Genomic DNA, 18,168 nt, shown 5'->3' with positions numbered 1-18,168 from the left:
CATTTGAAATGCAGCCCTGCAATAGACATTTAGCAACATTTGCCGTACATGTGAATTCTTGAGATTGAGCAGGACATAATCAGGGGTGTAGGAAATATGGGCCTCTCAAGATAACCCGATTAACTCAGTCAGAGGCAAGAACCAAATGAGAAATCAAACACAGCAATTCCTACCATTTCTTATTCAAATGCCTAGGTTTCTCGTGTTCTGTTCAAAACACCTTATTGTTTCAATCGCTATCCCGCAATAGATTCTAAAGAAAGATACAAACAACAGCGGAAAAGATGAAGAAGAAGAAGAAGAATCTGAATCCAGGTAGGGAGGAGTTGAGCATAATTCCATGGTATACAGAGAGAGGTCCCCATTTCAGCGTCTCCCCGATGCCACAGACTCCGCAGAGAACAAATACCGCACTCGCGAAAGGACAGAATCGTGTGTCGGGTCGTAAGGGTGATCCTTGGAAGGGATCTCTAAAATTGCTGGAACAGGATTGTTGTAGCTATCTACTAGAAACCTTATCATATTTGCAACCTGAAACATGGTATTAGAGGTAGTTGAGCTCAAAAGCAATGCCGATAGGAGTAGAATCTGCTAGCCTTAGCCATTTTTGCAGTATCGATATTATCAGCTGATATAACAATACTATCAAGGGTTGCCGATATGAAACAGCCCGGAAATTACCAAACTTCCGGATATTGGCTGATATTTCAGTAAATATCACAATGTATCGTGAAAATGTTGATACATTGCAATATTTTCGTTGTATCACCATTATAAACTACTTGATATTGACGATACACGCGATACATATCATCAAGACATCGCAGCCCCCTTCTGGAAGAAAATGAAAAAAATAAAAATAAAATGCTCCCACAAAAAAATTTCCTTCTAATCCCTTCCTAAGCTAATTTTGACCAACCAGTTTGATTGTTTGGAGAAAAAAAGGGATTTAGGTGCAAAAATCAAAATAGGAGAGCGGATGGGCTGGAATTGCAAATGGTGAGTTTTTTTCGATTTTAATCTTCTTCTTTTCTTTTTCTTTTTTTGCTTTTTTTCTTCTTCTTGTTTTTTTATTTTTGTAAATCACTTGGAATTAGTACAACAAAGATTAAAATCCATGATTGTCCATGTTTTGCATGCTTAATTATGGATTTCATCTTCCGATTTACAAATTTGGAGAAATTGGGGAAAATCCAAAATTTCCCCCATTTCACCTCTTTAACTAGCAATTAGAGTGTGGAAAAATCACATTAGATTGGTCAGTAGTTGGAGGCTAATTTATAGATTGACAGAAGTTTTTGGATTTTTTTAAACTAAAAAATAATTGTTTTAAAAAAATTCTAGATTGATCAGCAGTTATTTAGCCTTAAGTTTCATGTGTTTGCAAGTGTTGCCTGATCTTAATAGCAGCTACACTGACTCTTGAAATGGGGGAAATTGTGGGAAAACTTAATTTCCAATGTTTTGCAAAAACCAAAAACAGAGATACATCCAATATTTCCCATATGATATCCAATATGTTTCTATATCCCAAGGGTAAGATACATCCATTGATATCGATACTAAAAACACTGGCCTTAGCAATCAATTGCGCATTGTTTGGCTACAGGTCTTTCTTCTTCTTCTTCTTCTTCTTCTTATTTTCTCTTTTTGGAATAAGTAGCAAAAAAGAGATTATGCTACCTCTTGCTGCAAAGATCATATAGCAGCAAACACATCATGGTCGGTTCGAGCAGATGTCCAAATACAGTGATATCATTATGCAAGGATTGATGTCGATAACATATAATCATTGGCATGCATCTGTATTGATATCCAACTCTTTTCTGATGGATAAATGACACTCAGCTCGCAAGATAGACATCGATACCCTACGAGTGGTGGTACAAAGACTTCGAAGAACTATGCTCAAACAATCACTATGTAGGATATCAAGGTAATCTACCAATTAAGCTTCCTCATGACATCAGCAGGAGCAACATATACTCTTCAAAGAGTTGGCAATCTGCTCAAATGACAATCCACTCACAGAAAATCCTGCTGGCATCCATTTGTAAAAGAGTACTGATAAGAGTTGCTTACACTTCTCTCAAACTAGGGTTGAAAAGATTCTTCAGACTGATCGTATTCATTTTGTTTCTGTTTTTTTTTTTTTTTTTTTAATCAAGGGCTATGCCCTGACGGTTGTTGACAAACTTACTTTTTCCTCCTTTTATTTTCTTTTTCTTCTCTTTCCTTTTCTTTTCAACAGTGAATGAATGTTTACCAGCTAATAGTGTTTGGTTAATCAGATTAAATAGTAATCTATAAATTTATAAAAAAAAAAGACAATCAATAGAAGAATGAGAGATGCACTAACAAGATGTATGGCTGAATACAAGGAACAAACTTACATATTGGCTAATCAACACAATAGCGATGTCCTCCTTTGTGGTGAACTCTTTGAATGCATCTTCAATAGCCTTTACCGTTGTTTCTGAAACACATGCAAGAACAAAGGAAATAAGCAGTGTTCCAAATATCGGTATTGCATTACGTATCACACCCTTGGGATACAAATACATATCGGTTATCGCATAGGATATATCGTTTGTATCGGATAATTTATTGCACTTTTTGGGAAACATGGGAAAACATTGGGAAAATGGTTGAATTTTTCAATGAAACTTCATGGATTGTTATAAAAAAAAAAACCTTAATACACACTTTTAAATCATAACATCTCAAAAAAGAAGTGCACATAATAGATTTCCTTTGTATAGGGTCCTAAGCTATGTGCTATTTGACTAAACTAATGCAACTATATTCAAATTGAATGCAAAACATTTAGAATGTATGTGATGGTCATTTCATCAAGCACTCCCAAATACTTCAAAATTAGTCTCAATTGACAACTGGTTGAAGGGAAATTTTGCAAAAATAAGAATTTTTTAATAATTTTTTTAATTAATTTTTAGTTTAAAAAATGATTTTTGTTTTTCGAAAATTGATAAGGACTTAAAAAATCAGTAGATCAGCTCTCATTGCTTGATTTCATGTTTGGAGCGCAACACTGCAAGCAGTTTGGGAGAAATTGGGAAAACTTTGAAATTTTCCCAAATCGGACCACTTATACTCAAATTTCAAAATTAGAGTCTATGTGATGACCATTTCATCAAATACTCCTAAATACTTTGAAATTAGTTTCAATTGACAGCTGGTTGAAGGAAAATTTCGAAAAAAAACATGGACTACATGAAAAACCAATGGATATCAAAATCAAAGCTCCAACTCCATGATTTTTCATGCAAAACATGAAGAATCGATGAATTTTTAACCATTTAACACTTATTTAACATAATTCAACAAAAAAGGGGTCAGAAATTGAACATGCTCACCGAATCGAAATGTGGGATATATTGGCATTACATGTGCGTTTTGTATCACACAGGTGGGATACAAGATATATCGTGGGATATATCCGCCGATATCATCGATATTTAAAACATTGGAAATAAGCATGGAAGAATTAACCTCGGAGGTGGGCAGAAGTGAGGACCATTCACCTATGCAAATTGCTTGCCACCTTGCATTCAGTAAAGAGAACAATGGCTTGCAATGTAATGCATAGTTTCAAAACAATTGTACACTCCAATCTTAGTGGAATTTGCGGATACAACAAAAAGTTCCATTTTAGCATGATAATTTGCAACTGAAATCAGGTAGAGATAAACCAAAACCTGATAAATCAGGTGTGCACGGAATGCTTGTGGATCACATGTCAATAATCATTATCATCATCGTCGTCATCATCTAAGCCTTATACCAACTAATTAGCATCGGCCATACAAATCCTGTTTCAGCCATTCCACTCTATCAAGGGCCATCTAAGCCTTATCGCCGTAATTTCTGTTAGACCATGCATACATAGGTCATCAAGTCATTTCCTACTACCTCCACCCACGTCCATTTGGGTCTTCCCCTTGCCCTTTTAGAGCCTTCAATTTTACCAACTCACTACTCCTAACTGGTGCAATTCTTGCTCTTCATTGCACATGACCAAACCATCGAGTCTACTTTCCCTCAACTTATTACCTATTAGAGCTATTCCTAAGTTCCTTTGAATGCATTCATTTCTAATACTATCATTCCTAATTTTGCCACTCATCCATCTCAACATCCTCATTTCAGCTACACTCATCCTATGAACATTTGTTCCTTAACTGCCCAACATGATGCCCCACAAATATGGCTGGTCTTATAGCTATCCTATAAAATTCCCTTTCCATTCGAGTGGCACAAGACGATCACATAAAACTCCAGAGGCACATCTCCGTTTCTTCCACCCAGCTTGAATTCTACAGGCAACATCCTTCTCAATCTCTCAACTCTCATGAATTATCGACTCAAGCATATCAAAAAGTGGTCATTTTGGGAAACTTTTTGATCAGCAATCTTAACTAATTCATCGTTTCCACTCCTATGGTCACTAAAATTGCACTCTATTTACTCTGTTTTAGTCTGACTAATTTTATATTCTGTAGATTCTAAAGCACCCTCTAGCTTTGTGTTTACGCGCTCCCTCATCTTGTCAATCATAACTAAGTCATCTGCAAACTATATACACCATGGGCATGGGATCTCTTCCTGCAAATACCTCGTTAACTCATCCATAACCAATGCGAAAACGTACGGGATCAATGCCGACCCTTGGTGTAAGCCTATAGTAGTTGGGAATGTCTCTCCACTAGGCATCTTCTCATTTCAGTTTCAGTTTAATAATATGAAAGAAAAAAAAAAGGCCTAAAACATTTTCAGTTTCTTTCTATAAACTTATCAATGACTTGCTTTTTTGTAAACTTGGCACAAGGGTACAAGATCCCAATTGATTATCATGTAGGACCTACCTTGGATAGCCATATCTCAAACTGCAGACAGATTGGACAACCCTAACACTAGGTTTTGATGATTTTGTTAGGAGAAGGGGAGTGGTCAAAGGAACCTTGGTTAATTTTTTATATAGCCATCTATTTCTTTCCCTAAACTGACCTAAAATAGAATGGTTAGGATTGTCTGATCAGTGTGATTCTGTGGATGGCCCATCCAGGGTAGTCCACATCATGACAGGTTTAGATCGCACAAGTCTGCCACATGTGCAAAAGGCGAGACACTGCAAGTTAAGTAAAAAAAGGATGAGAAGCAACCGTCTAGGCCGATGAAAAAAAATGTGTATGTTAAAGAATGCCACAAGTAAAAAAGGATGTGGAGGTAACAATGATGTTTCATTAAGCATTGCCACCCACACAAGGATATACACAAGAAGATGCCGAAGTAGGGAAAGAAATGAATTCAGAAATAATGGAATAAATGCAGCATAGTATGTGGTCCTCAAAGGCATTGCATCTTGAGTTCCAAGTTGATGACATGTGTTCTAATGAAGATGAAGTTCAGGTTCTTTTGCAGGAAATATGGGTAATGATACAATCTCTAAATGGCACTCTGCTCTCTCCTCTTTATGGAAAGTAGATGCTATGAACATTGAAAAGTGGAAATACGACTAATGAAGTTGAGGACCTTTGTGCTCCCTTATTAATTGCAACTAGTCATGTTACTAAGGAGTAATTACATGATCAGTAGTCTTGGTGGGCCACACGTCGTTCCTTATCCATAGTGGAGCCTCCATATCCTTTTTAATAAATTTTAGCAACCAATAGAAAAGGAATTTAGAAACAATTGGGAGAATGCTAAGACATTAAGATAAATGTTCATATGCTACTTTAAGTTAATGGGAATACTTCTTCAAGAATCCCAAACGAGAATTTCAGGGAACTGTTTCAAATTTGTTTCCAAGTGTTGTGGGAGAATTTGTTTCCAACTGTGTGCGTGATGTTCAGATATCTTAAGGAGATCCATGATTAACTTAAATAACAAGAGGGAATTTTAAATAAACATTATACACCCATGGTCAGCAACATGTCATGTCACAAATGGTTCCAACAAAATGGACAGAGATGAAGACTCTGTGCATAGAATGTGAATTTGAAAGGGAGAACAATGCCATGTCACAAATGGTTCGAACAAAATGGACAGAGATGAAGACTGTGCATAGAATGTGAATTTGAAAAGGCACCAAAGTTACAAGAATGCAAATGCAACTAACTGAATGACAAATCCCATGGAAAAACAAAAAACAAAGCACAATATTCAAAGAATTCTGCTCATGAGTGTGTTACTTGAGTCGACAATAAGGTAGTTCGTCTTCCTTCGCAAATCAACATTTCCCACTCCAGCCAGCAAAAATCCAGTTACGGTGTCCTAAAACAGCAGCAGAATAAGTAATATATCAGACTAGCTCAACAGATAATTCACAAACATATCACCACATTTAAACAGATAAAAGGTCAGCAACATGTCCTCTAAATAAGGTACTCTGCATTCATGCTTTGGTGAATTTCACAATAAAACCTCACCCACTTTGAATCCATCCTAGGAAAAAAGTTATGTGCTTCTTTCAATGCCATCTCCCAGGGAAATGGCTTTCCCTGCCCTTGGAGACTGGCGAATCTGATTGAGGAAGCACGGAGTGCTATTTCTTTTTCATGTTCCTACAGAGGCTGATTCCAAACTGACCATCTTGTTAAAGATGGTGAAAGTAGGATCAGCCTTCTCATTGTTGATAATAGATGATAAGGGGCATTGCAGTGTTTCACTGGTTGTTTGGGGTTTTATTCTGTGATGGTCATACTTGCAGCCCCTGTTTCAGTATTCTGCTCTCTTTCTAATATTATATTCTGATTATATATATATATATATATATATATATATATAAAATTACTTCTTTCAATATGCATAGTTCTTCATATGCATATGTATGAAATTCACACACAAACAAATGAATGTTTGTGTGTGCACAAACATACGGTTCAACACGACATTAGCATCTTAAGTGTCCATATTTAGGATTGTATGTATTGCTAAGATCCCTTGCCAGGTCATCAATGCACTCTGGTGCATAAAATACTGTTATTTATTTGATTAACAGCCCAGAAACAGATTCATTTGACAATAACTCACGTTTCTGTAATCATGGATTTTGAAACTCAAGCATCAATTGCTCCATACATAATTTCAACAGGATTTCCATCCAAGAAAGATTTACAGAACTTGTCTAAGAGTGCCACATAAAACACATAAAACATAAGCTATCAATGATATAATCAAAGCTAGGACCGACTGAAAGCTCCAAACCAATATTTTATATGAAGAATTAGAAAATAAGTGGACATGTGATGCAAAATTGGACAGGATATTCTGTAGAAAGAGTGAAATGATAGAAAAGCAATGTTAATCTTTTTCCAATACCTTCACAGGGCCAGTGAAAATGGTTTAATGAAAAGAAAAGCTAGATGAACACCGAATACATTCTTGAAGCAGAAATTAAATTATTATATGGACAAAAAACCAACTACGGATTTCAATATAAAAAATTTGAAGGATATGAATTTCAATAATGAATATGAACTATTTAGTGACAACTGATCACCTGCAACTGCCTGTACACTACAGCGGCGCCCCCCCCCCCCTCCCCCCCCTTTGTTTTTAATGACTTCAGCTTTTGTTTCCACTTTTGCCCTTGGAAATATCATATATTCTCAACGTTTAAAAAAATGCTTGTGAAGGTTTGTAGGTTAACCTACAGCTGACTGAGGTAATCAGTGCTTTTTCTAAGTTAGTTATCAAGCATTTGATATCCACACATGGTACACATGTACAATATCCCGACCTTTCATCAATTGGGCCCAACTGGGGGTGGGTTCCACCCAAAAAAGAAAAAAAGACTACCCAATGGGGTTAAAAGAAAAGTCCAGCCAACAGTTGATGTCCAATGGGGAAAAAATCATGCAATTAATCTCTGGGATTATCTGACTGGTGCGAGTTTGGCATAATGCCTATCCACAGTAGGGCTACAGATGAACAATTTGAATCTAGTACATGCGTGTAGCATGTATGGAGATTAGAGTGCTAGGTAAGAAACTTAGATATTAACCTTTAGCATTGGAATTTGGACACTTTCTTTTCTAACTTTTTAGTTTTAGATTATAAGCATGAATTTTCCCAGCAATAACCACAATCATACCTCATCAGCAATCATAGCAATGAGTGCCGAGTTTTTAGTGGGAACTTGAGCTCTGGTCGCCATTACAAGTTGAACAACTAAAAGGTTGAAAAGAAAGCACAATTAGCATGTCAAGCAACACAACATTCCAGAATAGCATAAATCACCTAGTTAACATTTTGGAGTATGAGCAGGAATAAAATGGACATCAAACACTCAACAACTAATCCCAAAAGTTCAAGCTATTGAGATTTTAGATTCCACACAACAAGAAAGTGATGAAGGAAAACTCCTGAAAACTGAAGCTAGAGATTGAATTAATTAGACGAGTGGATCCTTTAATTCAAAAATTTTGCCCATCTCCATACACCTTACAAAACTAATGGCCATAGACACAATAACTAATGCAGGGGCATTTCACACCGAGCTTGAGTGGGGAAGCCTGTGGGATGCAGGGACACACTCGGGGTGGGCGGCCCGTGTGAGGCGGGCACCCATGTGATTTGGGGCCTACGAGGGGGGTTCGGCCGAGGTCCTAACCCATGAGATGTGGGGCCTGAGCTATGAGGTAAAGGGATTAATTCGCCATACTCTAACAGTTCGAGCTTTTAGAGCAAGTGGTTAATTGTCCTGCATCAAATTGGTATAAGGGCGGGAGGTCTCGTGTTCGAGACTTCTCACCGGGGGTGATTAATGCATTGGCATTTTCACACCGGGCTCAAGTGGGGTTGTCTGTGGGATGCAGGGACACACTCGGGGTGGGTGACCCATGTGATTTGGGGCCCACAGGGGAGGTCTCGTGTTCGAGACTCCTCACCGAGGGTGATTAATGCAGGGGCATTCCACACCGGGCTCGAGTGGGGTAGCCCGTGGGATGCGGGGATACACTCGGGGTGGGTGACCCATATGATTTGGGGCCCACGGGGGAGGTCTCATGTTTGAGAATCCTCACCGGGGCTATTTAATGCAGGGGCATTTCACACTGAGCTCGAGTGGGGTAGCCTGTGGAATGTGGGGACACACTCGGGGTGGGTAGCCTATGCAATGCAGGGACACACTCAGGGTGAGCGGCCCGTGTGAAGCGGGCACATGGATGTAATGATGGAAGCTGGCTAGGGGTTGGTAGAGCCAACGTTTATAGCTCTTTCAAGGGGATGTTAGAAACTGGTGGGTAATGCTTTTTTAGGGGGGTTTTGAAACTTGTGGGGATGTGTTTATGAAGAAGTTGGGAATATGATGGCAGGGGTAATATTTCCATTTGTTTGGGGTTCATGGAAGGGGAGAGGATTGGGGCATTGGTCTAGATTAGTGTGGTTGTTCAAGAGAGGTTAGAGAGAATGGATTTTGGCCTCTGCCAGAAGTAGTAAATAACGATGTTGTTGCTGGTGACCACCCATAGTAGTAAATGAGGGTGCACGAGAATTAGGAGTCCACATCACCACATCCCCCACAACATCAAAGCAATTAGCCACATATGCTCTTAGATAGGATGAAATGCTACACAAACAAGGGAAAGCAAGCCAACAAGAACGATCCGTGCACCAATTCCCAAATTTTAACCTGCCTTACATCTCTAATCTGATAAGAAATTCCCTTCTCAAAATCATCTAGTCATTCCAACACTGCCTTCCAAATTCTAGAGGCTTTCTATCATGCTAATTGGATAGTAAACCATCCACCTTCTTGCTTGCCATACTTGTATGTAATCACCTGATTCCAAAGAATATCACTTTCTGCCCAAACCACCTCGATCATTTTTTAAGCAATGCATACTTCATAATAGTAAGGTCTTTTATCCTTGCTCCCCCCATCTCTTGTGACTTTCACATCTCCTTCCAACTCACAAGGTGAATTTTTTAGTTTTTCTTGGGTAATTATTCCCTACTTCTTAGTTGGAAATATCTCTGCAACTTTTAAATTTTTTTTTTTTTTTTTTAAAGATAACCACTTTATTAAAAGACAACACTCAAAATTGGGTGGGAAAGAATACAAAACAAACATAGGAAAATTACAACACCAATAGGGCAATAAGGACGCCAACATCCAGATCCTTAGACCCAGAAGCCCACTCAACCACCCAAGACACCACCTTGTGAACAACCCGACCTTCTGGTTCCAATCTATTCTCGAAACACCAGCAATTTCTCTCTCCCTAAATGTCCCAAAGACAAGCCATCACCACCAATCGCCACACCACCTTCCCTTCTTCCCTGACTCCGCTTTTGTGCCATGAAACCAAAAAGGAGGATATGGAATTGGACATCACCCAACTGAAATTCAGAATCGTTGGAAAGAAATCCCACATCTTCCTCGCAAGGGGGCAATGGAGGAATAAGTGGTCCACCAACTCGGCATCCCTCTTACACATGATGCAAATATCCGGGAGCACCAACCCTCTCTTGCATAAATTACCCATAGTTAGCACTCTATTTGTAACAACCCGGATTTTTGTGTGCGAGTTTACCCTTACATAAGAATGAACGGTTACACTCATTCAACTCTACACTTGTAGTTCCATTAATTTTAACAATCTATCTGTAGTTTAACTTGAATTGAAACCATAGGAAGTAAATTTCACCCCTAGATTACGTCAAGTGACTATTAATTAATAGGACAAACCCCTGAATACATTAGTATTCTCACCTGTTCATCAAACTGACCTTTAAATCAACTGTGTACTGCTAGATGAGGATATCTAACCGACCGCTTTGAATTTGGACCACTTGATCAAAGTAAAGTAACTATTAGATCTTCATATCTACTCCTACACACGTCAAATTAACATTTTGATCTGTTCATTGTCAATTATGGATATGCTTAATTTACCGTCAAAATCATGATTTACACATTTTACACCTGTGAACAAATAACTTGAATATAACATTATACATTTCTAACATAGATCGCATCCAAAAACTACTTTATACGTATCCATTTACAAAAATGACCATACAATAACCCATAAATATGATTAACATTTTAACCATCTACTTATTTAAAATTTAGACCATCAATTGATCATCCATCACAGTCCGATCTGCCAACTGGGCCATCCAAATGTCTAAATGAATCATTCATTAGGGAGATTATATGGTATACATCAAAACTATCGGTTAATTTTTACATAGGACGTCGTTAAACATTGTTTTGAGTTACAAATAGGCCTGAGCCATTAAATAGGCATCTTGGTCATCCTTAAGAGATCAATGCCTAAATTTAGTCTGTTGATAGGCCGTATAAAATGGCGGGTCTTAGTAAAGTTTCACCTCAAACAAACAGCACAAATTGATTATACGTAAATTTGAAGTTTTGGTTATATAATAGGAGGTGAGAGGTGACGTATCTATATGTATATATTACGGATGGATTCTACCATGGTTTAATGGTGGGTATTAATACTCATGATGTGGTCCACTTTAAAAAAATGAATCTGCCTCATTTTTTAGCCACTATCTTAATATAGGTAGACAAAACTAATAAGAAGGAGTTGATCTCTCCACAGCCAGCTCAAGTGGGGCCCATTGACCACGAAAAATAAATAAAGAAAAAAGAAGAAGAAGAAGATTGAACGTGGAAAGAATATAACGTAGAAAAGTAGGGAGTTTTTCAATAGCAGCTATCAACCCTTCCACTCGTCATCGTGCGGCCCACTTTAAGTAAGTAGATCTACTTCAAAATTGAACCCAGGGCCCAATATGACCTGGAGAAGCCAAAGGGCGGAGTGGATTTCTCACAAGCATCATCTGTGGACCCATGCATGACACATGTGCGTGCATGTGCGACATCCACAATCCGACAAATCAAAATCCCCGGGCGTGTTTTGAAACGGAAACTTCCGTCTTGGGCTTAAACTCCTATAAGTTCGTCTTTGCTCCTATAAATTTGGGATTTACATAACTCCTCCTAGTGTTTGTTAGAAAGATCTTAATTATCCGGATCCACTATCCTTGTCATTATTGCTAGAACAAACAACAATACTTTTCTGTTTTCTTCACCATACATCTTGTGAAACCATTGGTTTAAAATCAATCCAATCCACTCAAATAAATCTGAGGTTCTACCTTTCTGTATTTAGTACAAGAAACCCAACTATAGAAGGAAACTGAGTTTCCGTTTCTCGTGGCTGCGTGCGGAAACAACCCACGATTATTTCATGTGAACCCGCCTTATAAAAAATTCCTGACTTTGATTATGTGGGGTATACAAGCTTCATTGGACCCATCTGGACCGTCCAACAAGCCCCATTTGAAAAGATATGTCCTGGCTTGAAATTTGCAATTGAAGTGTCTATTAGCTTCTGCACCTTACAATAGCCATGTGATTTAGTTATAACATGATCTTGAAATCAAGAATGATACGAGGTGAAATAGTAACAGACTTCTAGAATCGTGGCAACATCTGACTTGGAAAAAGCCACCAAATCAGAAAAAAAAAAAAAAAAAAAAAAAAAGATTTGCCTCCACGGAAGCGTATGTAACTTATTCATGTTGTATAACCTAGCATCCGTGCGATGCCTCCTTTCACGCACCGGTTCTTTAAACTCTATATAATATCTCTAACCTAAGCCAGACATTCTAGTAACAAAACTAGATTGAATGAGAAAAAAAAAAGATAAAAGAAATATTTGAGAGAGATAGAGATGTCATTGGAGGAATTGAATCCTGTAAGTTCATAAGGCCTCTTATTAATCTTTTTATGCATTTTAGCTATATTCCTACCTTTGCAACGAACGAGGCCGATTGGCCTCATGTTCATTGCATTAATTTATTTACCGATTCGAAGATAATACTTAAGTTTTGGAGGTGAGATCTTCTATCGTAGAGATCGGCATGGGACTGCCTAGTGGCGTCAACTCAGATCCATGCAAACCATATGATTCTTAAGGCCAAGATATATCAAGGCCTCAAAATTTAGAGTGATCTGACCACCGAGTGAGCCATACCGATCAAATTAAATCGTGATCATTACCTAGTATACTGGCTGATTCAATGGATTTTTAGATGCATCAGATCCAATCTATACCATACTAATAGACTCTGGGTTAGATCTGTGATTGTATTCAAAATCTTAGATAGATCTGATCGTTGAACGTTCCACAACAATTGAAAAGTAGTAATGATGCTATATGAGTACTTTGGATCTTAAATGGTCCAGATCTGAACAATTGATTGGTCGTCCCCTAATTTGATTTCATGGAAATTGATGGAGTGTATAAATTAAACTTTTATAAATGTTAAAACCTTTATTTAACTTTAGTTTTCGAAAATTACGTAGATTGTAACCGAGTCGAATTAAGTCGACTCAACAAGGAGTACTGCTGAAATTCAGATTTTACCGAGCTAAGAATAGTCGTTGGACGCGGAAACTCCAATTCGGAATTATCTTCACCGGATACAGGTAAGTGATCCCGATGTGTTTCCCATCCATCAAGTTAAAATAGATGATTGTTTGATGTGTTGTATTATTATCTTGATTTAATTGTCATGTACTCTTAGTTGATTTAAAGGACTATGATTTTTGTATTAATAATGATATGATTTAATTAATGTGTTAAACTATGTTGATTCAAATGTGATAATCGAAGTAACCTATGCAATGCATGATTCATGTTTACATGGTGCATCTATCAATTGCATGCACAACACGTGTTGGATTCCTGGGGGACCTCCCTGGATGGTAGATTCTGGTAGAATCGTTACCAGAAGCCCACTATACTAGTGGAAGCCTACTCAAGGAGTAGATGTGGGCCTTGCCTATGCCTACCAGATGGTAGAAGCCTGCCAAGGGGCAGATGCAGGTTGACGAGTTTCCAACTCAAGCAAGTGGACGAATTTCCACTTGATGCATTGATGCATTGCATTTGCATTTTTATCAAATTTATATTGTGTATGATTATTGGCATTCTATTATAATTTAATGTAAAAAACCATGTCAGGAATTCTTACTAGGCCTGGCCAGCTTATCCTTTTTATTGATAGAAAAACCGTACAGATGTGAATGAGGGTGGGCCGGTGGCTCAAGAGCAGGAATATGTGGTCAAGCCGGAAAGGACTTATGGGACACGTGGCCCTACTTGACAGAGGAAGAAGTTGCTGCCTTAGATTAATCATGATATTTTTTTACTTTAATTATATTTGGTTTCTTAGATTGTTAATTAATTTTTTAAGTTGTTGGACATACTTATTTCACTCATAAGACCCCGAATGGGAGGGTCCTTAGTTATGTTTATGATTGATTATTGGAATAAATGATCGTTTCTTATTTTTTTGAGATGCTATTGAGCATGAATGGAATGTACACCTATGATAGAGCTACTAGGTAGATGAATAATTGTATAATTGAATGAAATTAGTACACTCAGTGTATGTGTCATGGGTCGAAACTCGGGTCTGAGGGTGCACACTCTGTACTCGAATTTCGGGGCGTTACACTATTCCTGCCTAGCAACCAACCAAAAGCTGCCACCTTTGGAGGAGCTCCATACTTCCAAAATTGAAAGTTGTGAGAAGAAGGGGAGGGAGAAACGGTGAGAAGCCTATGGATGACCGAACCGAGAACCTTCCCGAGCTAAGACCATCCCAAATACCATTGTCCACCGTTGACTCAGCTATCAAGACACTTTTCAACCTCTCCAGAAGACTAATACATGCCTCCACTTCCTCATCCAAGAGATCTCTGTGGCAAGGGGGTGCCCAAATAATCCCATCTCTAGATCTGGAGAAACAACTAGCAACTGAAATATTATTATCCGGGGCTAAAAGGGCTAAGCTTGGAAAAGCAACCTTAAGCAAGCAGTCATCTAGCCAAAGATCATCCTAGAAGCGAATATGTGCTCTATATGACAAATTACTCTAGTTGAACATTTGAAAAGAGTAATAAAATTTATAGGCCTGTTAGACAATCAAACTTGATTAAACAAATCGCCCAACCAGGGATACTTACCTACTCTTCCATGTGAACAGTATCCTGTCCACCCTCTCAACCACAATGTCCCAAGGGCAATTCGCAGGTTTACCAATTCATAAAGGCAACCCAAGGTAAATGGAATTAAAAAAAGAAAAAAAAGCTTTCCGATCTTGCAGCCAATTTCCATAGATAAGATCTTAATGGTCTCTTTGTTCATGTGAACACCGAGCATCTTGCTACTTCTGCATGTTGATTCATTGCCCAGACATGACCTCATAGAAGCTCAATGCCCTTCTTAAGGTTACACCTTTGCTTCATAAAAGTAAGATTGTATCATCTGCATATTGAATGTGGGCCACCTGAAGACTTTCATTTTACACTTCAAAGCCGCTAATTAAACCTTCATGCGAAGCCTTGTATTCTGCTAAGCACTTCCACAACTACCAAAAACAATGGTGGGGAAAACAGATCACCTATTCACCTTGGCAAAGGCTTGTAGACCTCCTAAGAAAGCCTTTCAGATATCCATTGATAAGACTTAAAAAATGAGTAGATTCAAGTTCTAGACATTCTACCATCCAATTCCTCCATTTGATTCCAAAGCTCATGCTCCTAAATCCACATCTATAGTTTTCGGGGAGAATTGGCTCAATTGATAATCATGTGTTTCCTCTATAAAAGGCTTGACCTAACAAAGGTACAAGTAGGACCCACCGCTCGGTATTCCATAAAACCAATTCTTCAATTCAGCTATCCCCATCATGGGATTGACCATGCCCTAATTTATCCCTTACTGAATGATCCTAGCCATCTGATAAAAATGGGTGATCATGACCAATGGTCTACATTCAACATGGTCAAATGAAACAGTTGTGACATCTTATAGGAGATACGTTTAAGGACTCAACCATCTGCTGCATGGCTCACAGTATGAACAGCTTGGATAGTGGTGATGTGGGCCCCATGTGTACAGTTTGTCCGGCCAAACAAGAGTTCAATTAAGCATCATGTATTTCCTTGCAGTCCATAGAAGGTTTTCCACAGCTACTTATCTCCTCTAATCCACATGTTGTATTGTTATTGTGGCATTATCTCAACTAGAGGGTCCCAAAAACCACTTGGGTTTGTAGAAGACAACCTTCATTTTGCAAACCAGTGAATTATGCTCACCTGAGATTGGAGGTCTTTCAGGCTAAAGCTGTCAATGATTACTGGATCCACGGATACCAAAGTATCCAATTCAGTTAACTGGGTCTGGTAAATTGGATCCAAATGGAAACTTGGTTGGGTTGGGCACGCACGCACGCACACACACACATATCATTTTTCAACTTTATCCTTTACTTAGTCATACTAATGATTGAATAACCTTACAAGAGGCATGTTTTTGTATGGGTCCGAACCCAGATCTGCATATGGATCTGGACCAGGTTCTATGTCCAAACCCCATTACATGTCCTAGTTCATGCTCAAAATTGGACCTGATGGGACCTGATGTGACCTGATGTGATACCCAAATCTGGAAATTCAGATATGGTACTTCATGTATGGCAACCATATCCGATATGAATCTGATTCCCTTGGTTAAATTCGAGTACAGGTACAATAGTATCTTGACCCAAACCTAACCCATTGAAGGCCCTATTAGCAAAAGCAGTGATAATGTGGCCCACCCTATGACTGGATTGTTCTAATTACTAGACCTCCATAAATACATGATGGGGCCCACCTGATGATCATCTAAACAGACTCTGTGTTGGAACATGAAATGTGTTTTCCCTGTGTGTACACCCACGCATCACATTAACTCCATGCTAATTCTTCTAATGTTCATAGTGTATGCTGAGCATCAAATGAAAAAAAAAATAGAAAAAAAAAATAAATCCAACTTATGTGAGAATATGGAAGAGGATTAGCAGTCCTCCATGGCAACCAGTACAATAAAATATATGAAGATAAATGAAAAATCCAAATTGTCAGTTCCATCAGTGAAGGAAAGCAATGAACAAAAAATGATTCAAACCCCATTTTCATAGAAAACAATTCCCAAATTACTATGTTGAGAAACAAGCAGTTTCTTGCATATAATCTGACCGATTGAATTTTCGGTAATTAGAGTTTGAGATGCAACCCCTCTAACCTTAGGAGGCCGGCTGATTCCACGCGCGTGTGGGTCCCAGCACCTCTGAACAAAATCAACATGGTTCACATGTTCAAGATCCAAGCTATCCACTCGGTAGGTCCAACTACGTCTGTACCCTGGTTCAGGAATCAGACTGGCACTCTCGTCGAGTGGGCCCCACACGCGCTGAATCTTGACCATTGGCACATAAGCGAGAGTGCTTTGTGGCCGTGGGATGGTGGGTAGATGTGATGGGATCTACGTGGAATTGCCAAACCAGGAGCCGAAGAGAGCTTCTATGATTTATTACGGAAGATCTGAAATCAATCAAAACTAAAATGTACCAAAATGAAGCTTGGCGGGAATTGAATTACAAAACGATGGAGTGAGAAGGAGATGTCTAGGGTTAGGAAGCTAACCGGTTGCAGGCTTTTGGTGGATTGGAATTGAAGAACGACGATCGAAGAAGTCGATTAGAGAGAGGCGGGGGGCGAGAGATGTGCTAGATTTGCGAAAATAAAAGTTGGAATTGGACCGGAATCGTCCACAAAACACCCAAGCTTTGTGGGGTCCACCATATCATTTATGTAAAATCCACTCCGTCCATCAGGTGAGAACAATTATTTTCACCGTACATGCAGAAGATAAAACCGACTAAGAAATCATGTCGTCTGAACCAATTAGAAAACTGCTAAATTGCTATCAAAACCACTATGGCTCAAACGGTGTGGACGGCCTGAGTTTTTTTTTATCATGCTGATATATTTTCTCCTCATTCTGGTGAGTTATACCTGATAAGTGGGTTTGATGAAAGCTATAAACTATAGCTGCCACACAATAAAACTCATGGCTGACATCTCATAAACACCGTTCCATGTAATGTGGCGTCACACTAATGCATGTCTTAGTTCCCTCAAACACCCCGGGCGTATTTGATTTTTTGGATTACTGTAATTACAATGTAAGTGAGTAATAATTATTTACTTAGATAATTACCACCGCAATATATATGACAACTTACTTTATGAACACTTAAATCGAAAAA

General features: G+C 38.5%; 1 protein-coding gene across 3 annotated transcripts; it reads right to left on the bottom strand.

The window, feature by feature from the left end:
* Positions 1–146: 146 nt before the first annotated feature.
* Positions 147–17,694, bottom strand: LOC131245713 (V-type proton ATPase subunit F-like). 3 transcript variants are annotated; one of them, XM_058245343.1, is made up of 5 exons: positions 17,543–17,694; positions 8,117–8,193; positions 6,213–6,294; positions 2,394–2,476; positions 147–531 (listed from the first exon to the last, which is right to left on the bottom strand). In XM_058245343.1, the coding sequence occupies exons 2-5, from the start codon at positions 8,177–8,179 to the stop codon at positions 367–369; spliced, it is 393 nt and encodes a 130-aa protein (XP_058101326.1). In that variant the 5' UTR covers positions 8,180–8,193; positions 17,543–17,694; the 3' UTR covers positions 147–366. The 3 variants fall into 3 exon arrangements, with proteins under 3 accessions (XP_058101326.1, XP_058101328.1, XP_058101327.1); XM_058245345.1 differs by lacking the exon at positions 17,543–17,694 and adding an exon at positions 17,142–17,164; XM_058245344.1 differs by lacking the exon at positions 17,543–17,694 and adding an exon at positions 15,910–15,933.
* Positions 17,695–18,168: the final 474 nt, after the last annotated feature.

This window comes from Magnolia sinica, chromosome 5, assembly GCF_029962835.1.
Source record: "Magnolia sinica isolate HGM2019 chromosome 5, MsV1, whole genome shotgun sequence".
In the NCBI taxonomy this organism is placed as follows: Eukaryota; Viridiplantae; Streptophyta; class Magnoliopsida; order Magnoliales; family Magnoliaceae; genus Magnolia; species Magnolia sinica.
This window is presented reverse-complemented; position numbering and strand designations above follow the sequence as displayed.